Source organism: Haplochromis burtoni, unplaced genomic scaffold, assembly GCF_018398535.1.
Source record: "Haplochromis burtoni strain Fernald_Lab_line unplaced genomic scaffold, NCSU_Asbu1 Contig_7, whole genome shotgun sequence".
NCBI lineage: Eukaryota > Metazoa > Chordata > Actinopteri > Cichliformes > Cichlidae > Haplochromis > Haplochromis burtoni.
In genome coordinates, this window is record NW_024582368.1 from 4,951,920 (window position 1) to 4,964,886 (window position 12,967).

The 12,967-nt window shown below is 41.5% G+C and overlaps 1 protein-coding gene across 1 annotated transcript in view; it reads right to left on the reverse strand.

Annotated features, from left to right (window-relative positions):
* Window positions 1–12,967, reverse strand: part of LOC102299199 (protein bicaudal C homolog 1) — a 55,427-nt gene that overhangs the window by 3,989 nt on the left and 38,471 nt on the right. The window contains exons 8-17 of the mRNA XM_005914222.3: window positions 11,490–11,741; window positions 9,807–9,938; window positions 6,216–6,420; window positions 4,432–4,593; window positions 4,036–4,208; window positions 3,791–3,932; window positions 1,839–1,992; window positions 501–660; window positions 358–397; window positions 8–162 (exon numbers count right to left, since the gene is read on the reverse strand). Of these exons, the coding sequence (XP_005914284.1) occupies window positions 8–162; window positions 358–397; window positions 501–660; window positions 1,839–1,992; window positions 3,791–3,932; window positions 4,036–4,208; window positions 4,432–4,593; window positions 6,216–6,420; window positions 9,807–9,938; window positions 11,490–11,741 (1,575 nt within the window). The remainder of the gene's footprint in view (window positions 1–7; window positions 163–357; window positions 398–500; window positions 661–1,838; window positions 1,993–3,790; window positions 3,933–4,035; window positions 4,209–4,431; window positions 4,594–6,215; window positions 6,421–9,806; window positions 9,939–11,489; window positions 11,742–12,967) is intronic.

The following is a 12,967-nucleotide window of genomic DNA, read 5'->3' on the forward strand; positions in this document are numbered from 1 at the left end:
GTCTGACCTCGTATGTCGTGCTCATGCTGGGTTTGTATGAGACGTGATTGGCTCTCCTTAGCTCCTTGATAGTCTCAGCTGGCATGGACTTTGAGAAGCCCAGACCACTCCAGGTGTTGGTCGGAGTGCGCACCTCAGTCACTACTGGCTTCTTCAACATAGCTGTGCGAATACAGAAAAGCAGTGATGCAAATATGTTTCTATAAAATAATTATTTGGGCACCAAATAATATTTAGTGTGAAGATGTTTTTGTGGCTAAAGAAATAAATTAAATTTTTTTTAAGGGGACTAAATTATATGTCACACTGCTAATGACACTGATTGCACTATTTGATGGCACAAAAATGTCAACTCACCTTTAGTTGCCAGTAGCTTTTTCTGTTCATAGTCAAACGCCTGTAAAATTCAACAGATGGTTAAAGCCAATAAAACCATGGCCTCTCTTTACATTTTAGCTGTGTGTGTGTGTGTGTGTGTGTGTGTGTGTGTGTGTGTGTACCTGCATGTTGGCAAAGGAGGTCTGAGGTGCCAATCGGATTCTCTCCCTCTCGTTCAGTTGTGCTGCCCTTTCAGCTGCCCGCTCACTCCCCGGTGCCCTCTTATCTGCCACAGGACTGTCTGATGAGCTGGACTCCGTGTCCGAGAGGAGACAGTCAGAACTGTTGGAATTAAAACAGGCACTGTATCAGTAAATAACCTTTCTTCAGCTCATCCTTTGCTGATGTGATCACTCAGGCTGTTAAAGAGGGCCTTTAGTAACTAGCATCTCCATTATTCCTTTTCCACTAGTATCTACTCAGCTCGACTTGCCTCGGTTTTAAGGATTTTCCATTTTTGGCACCAGGTACTTTTTTAGTACTTACTCAGCCGGGGTTCCAAGTACAAAAAAAACCAACAACACAGCGGTCTAACAAAAAGCGGCTGAGCCTTAACGGCCTCCGTTATTCTATTACGTTTGTGTCGCATACCAATGACATCATGTGACTTTGCTATTACAACCTGAGTCACATAAGGTGCCTGACTCAATTCTAATAGAAAACGACTGAAACCGAGTAAAGCTGAGTCGTGTCTAGCAGCTACTCGTGGAAAAGTGCTCGCTCTCATGAATGCTGATGTATATTCGAATTTGTAGCAGCAGAGTACAGTTTTTGGACTCGAGTAATTTTGCATGAATCACAATTCAACACACAATGCTCCCTTTCATGCAACTTTCTTCTGACTGGCTGTCCCTCTCAAACAAAAAATATGAAGATCAGCCGGGTGGGGTTTCTGTGCTCACACAGCCAGAGCTGCGCACTTGAGATAACCATGTTAAAGATATCTCTTCTGACTGACATCAAACAGAGCCAAACCGCTAAACAGCTAAGCAGTTAAAACAGTCTGAAGCCTGAGCTTTCAGCTCAAAGGGGATTACTTGCACATTTGCAGACCTCATTATTTCAAACTTTGGCCATGTTTGATATTAACATCACAACTGTCAGAGCATCTATACGGAAAAAAAACAAGGGAAAGTTGATGGATCCCACTGCACTATTTCAAAAACAGCTGACGTACTGGGATTATTATAAACATAGAGTTAGCCATCATAATAACAATGCTGTCCAGTATGATGTGTATAACGTACCACAGCTGGTTGCTCCAGTTTGGGATAGTCTGTGACTTTATGCATTATTATTGTTTAAAAATAAAAATGATCCCATTGTTTCTGGGCTTATCTTAATGTCTGTAAAGATCAATATTTAAAGAATACCATCAAACTTTAGGAGCATGATCTGTAAAAGATTTTGGAAGAGATGCTAAAAAGTAACAACAGAAGTCATAAATGATTCAGACATACTGTAGATGAGAGTTCTTGGTGCCCTGCAGGAGCTCCACAGCCTGTCGTTTTCCTGATGAGGTCTTACATGACGCCAGCATCTGTTTCAACTCACTTCCATTAGCGGAGTGCGAGGGGCTTCTGGGCATGCCCACTTCTACAAATGTGTCAGAGCCTGAAGGAATAAACACGGACAAATGGTGAATATTCTCTTTTTTCTGTGCAGACAAAATACACATAATGACAACAATAGCTGTAATACCTTAGGTTTCATCAATTTCAATTTATACCATAACACAGCCTGCACTCAGAAGTGACTGGGTCATTCAGTATGACTGAGTATGTTTAGCTTGTGAGCATATGTACTGCATGTGTGCATGCATTCAAGTGTGACAGGTCTCACTTGAATTCTAGATTAATTAAAAACACACCAGCTGTGATTATAGTGCTTTTTCATCCGCTTCTCTGCTTTTAACCCGACAAGGACCTGCTCTGTGCAACAGGATGTGCACGTGTGAGTATACATGGGTCGCATACTGTAAAATAATATGATGTCAGCCACTTAAACGAAGTTCTCTGGGGTTTAATGTTTGAACAATATCCCCAGACACCTTCAACTGACACAGCGGAGTTAAGCTGTACGAGGCAAGCCAGCGCAAACACATTCTGGGACACAGGAGGTGGTAAGGGAGGGAGAGGAAAACTTAACTGGACACACCGCGTCGGGGGAGGACAAACTTTAAAAACAGCGGGGAAAAACGAGACGCGTGAGAGTGAAGGTTTGAGGGGAAAACCGCGAGTGTAAGACACAGAGGAAACAAGGGCCTTTCTGAACCGCGAGGAGACCAGCAGTTAATCTGTCTCCACGCCAGTGAATGTAGTCAGAAAGCGTATGAGGTTAGGAGGACAGTATAGAGAAGTAAAACGTGGGTACAATAAAGGTATTTTCCTCAAAGTGGGTTTAAGGGTTGCATAAATCTCAAGTGGAAAATCCTGATTTGGACATTTATGTTAAGTCTGCAAAGCTAAGGTCCAACAAACCTGAGCTGAAACTTTTAACAGCTCAAACATTTTGTCAGTCCAAGGCTGTAACAACACATAAATCATAAGACTTTGTTTATTATAAATGACTCACCACAAAAAGTGCGCAGTTGTGAATAAGTGCACACTTTCAAAATGACTTTTTAGCCAAGTTAAATGTTTTAATTAAAAACGGTGAAGATACGAATGAAAAACGTTCATAAAAATCTGTACATCACCTCCAGGCCTTTACATTAAGAAAACCCCAAAACCCAGGTGGCCGCCTTTGAGCAAGCACTTAGTGACAGTGGGAAGGAAAAACTCCCCTTTAACAGGAAGAAACCCCTGGAAGAACCAGGCTCAGGGAGGGGTTGGGCGAGAGGGGCGTTAACTTGAGACAAACCAAACCAATCACATGACCTCCTTGGCAGAGAGAATTAATCTTATATTGTTCTCAATAGCCATTTTATATAGTACACAGTCATACACCACTTTGTTAGGTACACCTCTTCAGTTGCTTGTTACTTGTATCACATAACAGCAACTCAATGCATTTAGGTACACATGGTCAAAAGGACCTTAAGAAGTTCAAACTGTTTAAACAATGGTGAAGAAATGTGACTCTAATGATGTGTTACTTACTCCATCTCAAGTGTTTATTGAGAATAGTCTGAGAGAGGAAATAAACAATAAGCAGCAGATCACTGGGTGAAAATGTCTTAATGATGCCAGAGGAAAATGGCCAGGAGTGCTTGGATCTGATCCGAAACAAACAGTAACACCAAAATTGGACAATATGTAATTGGAAAAACTTTGCCTGCTCTGATGAGACTCAATATCTGCTGCAGTATTAAGATGGTAACGTCTGAGTTAGGTGTAAATGTGAAAGCATGGATCCAGCCACAAATCACATGTGTTCAGTGACAAGGACACTGCAATGATTTGAGGAATACCTTCGTCCGGGCTGGACTTGCTTGACCGTGGTTCTGATGGACTGTGGCCACTGGCTTCCTGGACTGAGTCACATGGAGCTGGACTCAAGACATTTTCTGCAATTGACGCCGTTGTTATCCTCCCATACACTGAGCCAGAGTGCTATACATGTGCATGCCCACACAAAAAATAAAAAAATATTATTATCACAGTCATTCAAAACGTAGAGCGAGGTGATACAATATAAAGTTGGTAAGGGCCCAACCTTGACATGTCCATTCAGGGTGCACTCAGGGACCCCGTTGGGCTGCTTGTCTATGGGGGCGAGGCCAGGTGGAGGAGATGGTGTGTTCGGTGTATAACTTGGCACACCGGACAGCAGGATGCTGCTCAGGGTGGCCTGAGTGGCAGGATGCAGCATCAGCTGAGACGAGAAGCCTTAAGTTTCCAAAATATCAAAGTAATAAGAAAAATGTTACAGGGCTTTTTGTCATGTAACACATTACCTGAATTACCAAAAATTAAAATAAAGATTGAGACATTTGTAAGGATTTTACTCTTTCACGTCAAGCATGCATCAAGACACATCATTTGTGAATAAAAAATAAATTAATTAAATACAGATTTACCATAAGAGCTACTGGCAGTACTATATACAAACCTTGGGTGCTGGTGAGTGAACTTGGCCAGAGGGAGGGGGAAGGAGTGGGGTTACTGGGGCTTGGGGTCTGCAGAGGGCTCATGGAGGAGTTTAAGCTGTTCAGCACAGCGTTTGGGGCAGCAGAATTGGGGAGAGAGTGTGATGCTGTTGCACCCAGGAAGGCTAAAGGGTAACCAAAAGAAATTAGGAAAGAAAGGAGAAGACAGTATATGAATAGATCAGTGGTGGTCCTGTCAAAGTGCATTTTTCAAGCTAATCATAAGTTGCACTAAGAAAAAAAAAATCTTGGTCTTCCAGCTATTTAACTGGAATTCCATCAAACTGCCATCAACCCAACAGCAAATGAGAGCAAGAATTTCTTAAATTTCTACAAGGTCATGGATGCATAAGTACACGTCTAGTGTGTCCTCATACCCAATAAAACTATGGTATCGAGAACACCAACAATGTGGTGCTTGGTGTCTTAACCCAAACGCAGTGTATGAAAACAGAAAGAAGCAGGTCTGTGGCTTTAACAAGGGGCTACTTTGGCTCCAGGAATAAGGCCAGGGATTCTTCTGGCACACTGGTCTGTAATCTGAAGAAGAAAAGCATGTAGCAATTACTAAAGGCCAGGATGTGGCCGTCCACAGCTTCACCCGGGGCCCCTGAGTTTAAATGAAACAGCAAAAAAAGATTTCTACTGTACGGGCACTCTCCTGGCACACTGAGCTTTTTTGCAGCCAATCTTTAATCTCATTTTCTGGGGGGACAATCCAATCATAAACTGAACACATGCTCATCAAAACTAACAGAAGATATGCTAAAACATTTGTGCTAGGTTTTCCAAAATTATAACAAAAATAAACCCATTATCTCAGAAAATTCTCAGCACAAATACAAACTCAACATCTTGACTATCACATATGGTCCAAGTCAGTGGTAGGAGAAAATAAACACATTCCAGTAATGTAATGCAGATTTGCTGTGGTTACCATTTGATGACATACTGCATTTATATTTAAATTTCTAACAGATAAATTGCAACAGATCTACTGCCAGCTAGTGCTTACAGGAATGAACCACTTCCTGTCAGCTTATCCTATCTGCCTTTCCGACTGCCTCTGATATATAAATCATGTCCTAAATTCCATGTTTTTGTTTGTTTGTTTTTTAAACCGACTGAATCTCCAAAATTTTTTTATCAGAAGAATGCAAAAATCTGATAACTGTGACTAAAGATTTGTTATACACTGCACGCACTCTTACAACCAATTGAAAGTCATCCATGGAAACAAAAATGTCCCCTAATCTCAACAGTTCTGGACTCTGTTGGGCTCAGATGTTGAGGTCAGCGCTGCAGACAAACTCCTACGCGATAAGAACCGTTCATCATCCTGTGATTCATAAACTCATAAATTATTCAAAGTGCTGCAACTACATGTGTACCGAGGTTATTTTCTGATGGTTGACTGATCAAAGATGTGCAGATTTGGACTTGCGTCCACACAGCTCCTGCTGTAAAGGTCATATAGAGATGCAGTGAGTCACCAGCTGTGATTTATGTAAAGGGGGATTGTGGTTTTCAATTCAGTAAACCAATGAAAATTCTAAAAGAGACTACTTTGTGTTACACGCTTGGGAACGACACTGATTCATGAAGATATTAGTTCTTCTATCATGATACAATTTAATCTGTTGCATTTTGTGCACGAAATAAAAGGTAACATCTTATTCCCCTTCCCCCAATCATAGAGAAAGCATTATTTAGCATTATTTCTTAGCAAGTTAAACATTGTCATTACCAAGATTACTCAGCCCCAGGCCAGCTGAGGCCAGGATGTCCAGGCCAACAGGGCAGATGAGAGATGGGGATGGACCATTAGTGCCGGCATTCAGTGCCACAGGGGGTGAGGACGACACCACTCCATTGCTCTCGAGACCCAAGAGGAATTTTCGGGCTTCGTACATGTTGACTGCATTCCTCTCCACACTCTTGACTATCACAGACTGGGAGAGATCGAGAGAGAAGGAAGAGGCGATGAGAAACCGGTGAAAACGGGAACAAGTGGGATGGACATGGAAATAAACAGGAAACTAGGAGGCAGAAGAGAAAAGCAAGAGGAGGAGCAAGGGAGAGATAGGGTAGGGAATGTTGGTACCATAGATAGGGAGTGAAAGGGAGGCTGAGGGAGAAGACAAACATAAAATGTGAGGAAGGAAGAGGGAATTAAGGGTAGATTAGAAGGATAAACATTGAGGCAGTGTGGGAGAGAGAAGGAGACGGGGGAGGAACGACAGTGAGAGAGACAGTGTTTCTTGATCAACATATCTGTCTGATATGAGAGAAGAAAATAAGAGACTGTAAAAAGAACAAAAACACAAAATTCACAATCAGATTTGGAATCATTGAAAGAAATGACTGGAAACCTTGCTTTATTCGATCTTAATATAAATATAAATCAAAGTGCTGGCTTTTTGCATTTTGCCAAAATTGAGCTTCTGAATTTTTTTTTCAATCAGCGGCGAATATCCCTGACACACGTGCACACCCTCCTCTACAGGACTGCCAAAGTGATTGAAGCAGACAGGCTGTGGCACCCATTTGGACTGGCCTTTTGGATTATTTCTGTCACCTCATTAAAATGTTTAAGTGAAGGGTTCTTAAGAGGATCTGGGCTGGGTCGGTGTTTATACTGGCACTTCCACACCGGTCCCCGCAGGCCCGTCTGGTTTGGGCATTGAGCCCTGACTCAGGGTGGGACGTAGGCACCTTGATGAGCAGGTCAGGTTGAGGCCAAACAGTGAAATATGACTAGGAATACTACGTGTACAACAGCAGACTATTATAAACATTAGATCAATTGTATATACAAAAAAGGCGTGCCAAAGATTGAGTAACAGATTTCACTAATAGAAGCTACATTTAATTAAAGGTCATTGAGCTTAACTCCAAATTTCTACCTAATTTACCAAGAATGAAGCCACTTACTTTTTGTTATGCTTCAGCTTTTCCTACTAAAAAAAACAGACTGGCCCTGTCCAGCAGATGAAACATGCATGGCAGGCTGTGCAGAGGAGAGACTGCGATTCCCCACTGTGGCAGATGCCGACTTGCCAAAACCCTTCACTGTGTTGGTACAGGGATCCAGTTTTTCCCTTTCTAAGTTTTAGCAGTGATGAAATATGACAAGGCAATCCATAATTTACTTCAATGTCATGCTGTCATTTGATGGAAAGTAACTGAAATGGAACAGTGGCTTATTTGTTTCTCGAGCAGTCGTTTTTTTCCCCTTCTCCGACGCTGCATTTGAACAAGTAGGACAGCAGCTGTCTTTTTCTATGGGAGAAAAGGACACATTTTCATCTAAACTTTAATGTTTACTGGATGTTTGGCTTTTTTTAATGTAGTCTATTATACATGTTGTGATTTCTTAAGATAAGACCACTGTGGAAACTGAGTGTAGTATATGCCAGATGCTTGAATCAATTATGAGACTGGCTGAAGGTTAAGGCATTCATCCACTTTGTTACTCGTTTAATTAGTTCAGGTTTGCAGTGGGTGGGGGGTGGGGGGGTGTAGAGTGCATTGAAGCTGCCGCAGGGCAAGGCATGAGTTACACCCTGTACAGGTTGCCAGTCCATCACAACCCCACACGCTCACACGAATACCTACGGCCACCTTAGAAAAACAAGTTAATTTAACAAGCGTGTCTTTGAACTGTGCACGGAAACCAGAGCACCTGGAGGAAACCCACGCAGGCACTGCGAGAACACGCAAACTCCACACAAAGAGTCCAACAAACCGGGAGATCGAAACTCAGAACGTTCTTGCTGTGAAGCAACAGTGCTAAAAAAAAAAAAAAGTTTATATTTGGTGGATTTTTATGCTATAATTTTTTATCATTGCTGTAACATGCTGGCACTGTGTAACATTTATTCATGTAAGCAAGTGGTTCTTTTCTGTGTGCTTCATTTTCAGAATCAGGAATATTTCCTCTCTTTAGTTAAGTAAATACATTACTCTTATTTGGTTATTTTGCCTTGTAGGAGCTCTGTAACGGTCAATACCAGTGCACAGCTAGTGTTACAGAGGAGGACACTCAACACTGTGTCTGTACGCTGCCTCCTAAAGTAATCATTACTCTGTCAAGTACATATTACAGTCCCAAGTGTAAAATGCATAAAGAAGAAAAATTAGCTCCTTTTAAAAACAAAAAGAACCCCCCAAACCTATTTTTTCTTTGAGAAGAAGAAATATTGAGAAGTATAAAACCTGGTAACTAAAAGATGACAGCAGAATAAATACACTGTAATAACACGGGGCAGTTTCTTTAGTCTACGATGTTCATAATATTATAGAAATGTGGTCCAGTTTCCTATGGGTGCCTGTTTTAGTCCTCAAAAAATGAGCATTTCTTGTACTTTATCCAGCCACTGATCACTTTTTAGCCAGTGTCTTGTTATGCTCTTTTTACATGCAACAGTCCAAACTGTGAAGGGATATATTTAAGGAGCTGCTGTGGTTCAGTTCATGTCCTAATTGGAAGGTTGCTCCCGATGCAGCCGTCAGAGTGTGAATGGGATAGAAAGCACATAGAATAACTTGCTTGTATGAATGTGTGTGTAAATATATCCTCTAGAAATATGATTTTTAATGCCACTGGAAATGTTGAAGCATGATCCTGGATACACAATCTCTCCTAGTTAAAAAAAAGGAAACAAATAACTATTTAATTTAAACAACACTAGGAGCTTCTCATTTAAGCTTATAATAAAAATGATGTGTTTGCATGCAAACATTTGCTAACTGCCACTACATTCGAAGTAAATCTGATAATAACAATATTCTTGATTTTGATGTGGGTCTTTGTTTATTTTGAAAGCACATCTAGAAAAGTGGACTGTGAGCTAAATGGACTAAAGCCAGCTTAATAAGCCATAGATGATGCAGCATTTGGAACTGTTTCTATGTTCTTTATGGTGCGATAACACTATACTGTTAATATGACTATAGAGGATACAAAGAGTCGTCCCCCCCCCAAAAAAAAACCAAACAAAACAAAAATGGCTCATCGCGATCAATTTAAAAAACACAATGTACACACAATATGCATCCTCTAAAGCTGGAAATGGTTTTAAACCCATTCTTTGGATTTGCTGCCATGAAACCACAGAGATTAACCACATGATGATGCTCAAGGCAAGATCAGGGGTTTACTAAGGTCATTAGGTTTCAGCACTTTGTGACAATCCATTGAAACAGTTAAAATATTTTGGTTTGGATAGAAGTAGCTGTAGCTTAAAGACTAAATTGCCTTTCTCAAAGCCAAGTCAGTACCAGTGCCTGAAATCCCAACTTTCCGTGCCGTGTGAGTGTGGGCTTGAAGTCATACCTTGCTGGGCTGTTTTGGCTTTGGTTTGATACTGATGAAGACATCCAGCTGCTCCATTAGCGCTGTGATACACTGGGGCTCCACCTCAATATCCTCTTTAATGTCAAACATTAATACCAGAGGCAAACAGCCCTGTGGAGCAAAGACAAAATAAATACATATTTGTAATAAACGTTCATTTTCTTATGTCAGCTGCACACCAATCTCTTTGAAAAGCTTTCAAGTTTGCACTGGTGCTCCAGTAATATAAGCCGTTTCTCAATAGTAGTATACCATTTGTAGAGCAAGTTGGTCATACCAATAAATACAAGATTCAGTGCTGGATTCATCCCACACTGAGTTTGGGAAATTCCGCCAACAGCAATCTGTTTTGCATGATCACCACCACAAGCACCACAGACATCTATATTTTGGGCTGAGAGCTGGACAGTGCTCCTATTGTGAGTGGGTGTAATTAGCAGCAGAGAGCAGAGCCAGACTGGCTCTGACGGGGCTTGAGATTGGAGCTATAATCTATAGTCTGGCTATGAGAAGCCAAATCACACAGTGCACTACCGCGAGGAGGCCTCTCCCACTCCTGTATGCCTATTCTGCATCTAGTTTACAGCACCTCACCTAGCCCTTTTTATGCCCTTTGTTCATTTCTACGATCCTCTCGCACTCATTGCTTTTTGTTTCTCCTCTCTTCTCCATCTCATCTCTTATTAATCTTTTTTTTTTTAAATTCTTTACTCTTCACCAGTATAAGACACTTAAGAAGCTCCTTCTTGTGTGTCCCATTTCATTTCCAAAAGAAAGTCATGTTTGGTCACTGAAACAACTCTGGCATTTGCTAAATGTCTTTGGGGCCAACTGGGAGACCGCAGACAAAGAGAAGGCAGCTCTTGCAGAATTACTGCCCCACATTATGGATGTCCAAACAGAAAGCCAAAGCTGTTTACAGCTGAGATGTCATATACACACCAGCTCAGCCGAAGCCAACAGTAATTAAACAGCCATCACTTTTACACATATCTGAAACAGACCTCTGATTATACTCCTAAGTAATTTAAGATTCGGGTAGCCTCAGCGGTCATGGGAAACAAGACAAGAATGACCGCTGAGCATTTTAACCAAGTGAAATTTAAATATGAAGTGCTATCTTTGGTCCAAACTTTAACGTAATCTTTGAATTACAGTCAGGTTGATATCCAGTCCACTAGAATCTACCACAGAAAGCAGGTCAACCCATTACCACGAGGATCTTCTTTTTTAAGGCATAGAAAGGACATAAAGAAGTCAAGCCAAACTAATGGTGTCCATCTTACATGCAGGTATGTAGCAGCTATGAACCATGTGTGCTAACCTTGAGTCGGTTACAGATTCTTGTTTATCTGACAGAAATTTCAGCAGCTCGACTAGAGCCAAGCAAATCTCTCCCAAGGCTATTCAAAACCCTCAAGGCAATCGTGGTTTGCTTCCTAACTCGAAAACCCATGCATTATTCACACATACCATGATGATTCTGATGAAACAGTGGCATCCATTCTAGCTACCACACAGTATGTGGAATCTGTACATGTAAGAATATAACGCAAATGCCATCTCTTAACCACAAAAACAAAGTTGGAAGGGGCTGGCTTAGCAGTTTAGCATTCTTTTTTTCAGTTGTCAATAAATTAAACACACACTGAAGATGAATACCATGAGGTACTGCCGTGCCAAGCACACAGATTCGATAGTGCCCTGAATGTAGACTGTAGATTTCTTCTGGGGGCTGTTGGGATCAGGGAAGTGGATCTGAGCTCCCGTCCTTTGGGTGATGTGCTTGATGTTGCTGCCATTGCGTCCCTTCATGAAGAGGTGGTGCTGCGGTGCGATGTCCAGGTGGGTGGTCACTGAGATAGTGCTAGCCAGGCTACCGGCCAGGTGCTCCAGTAGCAGAGCTGTACCTCTCTGAACAGGGATTACAAAAGAAAACATATTTTAGCATATTTTATCTCACAGGATAATCACCAATTAGATTTAAAAGTAAAAACACAAAAAACAAACCATTTTTCACAGGATTCTCTGCAGTTGTGTGCAAAAATAAGCAAATCCCATGATTCAAGAAACTCAAGGATGCTTTACACAATAACAAAGAGTTTTGCCCCACTCTTCTTTACAGTGCTTTTTCAGTTCACAGCTTGCAGATATTCTTTAACTCACAGCCTTCCTAAAGGTCCTGCCACAGCATGTCAGACATTCTGATATAGATTTTTTTGGTGTGCTTGGAATCACTGCTCTGTTGCACGACCCAATTTCAGCCAAGCTTTAGCCGTCAGACAGATGGCCTCACATTTGATCCTAGAATACTCTGCTGTACAGGGGAGTTCATGGTTGACTCGATGACTGCAATGTGCCCAGTTACTGTAGCTGCAAAACCAGCCCAAATCGTCACCCCTCCACCACAATCCTTGACAGACGGTATGGCGTGTTTGTGTTGACCAGCCGGTTTTGATCAAACGTGGCGCTCTGCATTTTAGTTAGACATGTCCACTTTGGAGATCACGTCTCATCTGTCCAAAGAACATTCTTCCAGAAGTCTTGTTGTTTGTTCAGATAAAATGCTGCAAACCTAAGCTGCACTGCCATGTTTTCTTTAAAGAGAAAAGGCTTTCTCTTGGCAAGCCTCCCAAATAAGCCATACTTGTTCAGCGTTTTTCCTAATTGGACTGTCATGAACTTTAACATGCTAACTGAGGCACGTCGTCTCAGATGTAGCTCTTGGGTATTTTGCAATTTCTTTGAGCATTGTACAGGACATTGTCCCGTGAAAACTCTTCGCATGACTGCTAAGGCAACTGAAAAACAGCAAAATGTTCCCTGCTGTAAATTGTTATGCATGATAGCCATCTGATCATTCTTTGAGATTTAGCTCTTTTAATGGATTTCATCTTAGTCTTCCTATGAATGGCTCTTTCTACTTGAGTCCTCCTGAAATTGCACCCAAAATGCTGTCTTGACTTTCCTTTGTAGTTGCCAATCCAGCCCTCCCTATTTCTCATGCAGGAAAGGTGAGGACCACACACACACACACGCACACACCTGTGGCCTTTGATAACTTCTAAATAAACGCAAATCCATTCATCGATTTAACTTTTCAGGCAGGAATATTAAATAATGCATCTCATTTTGGATGC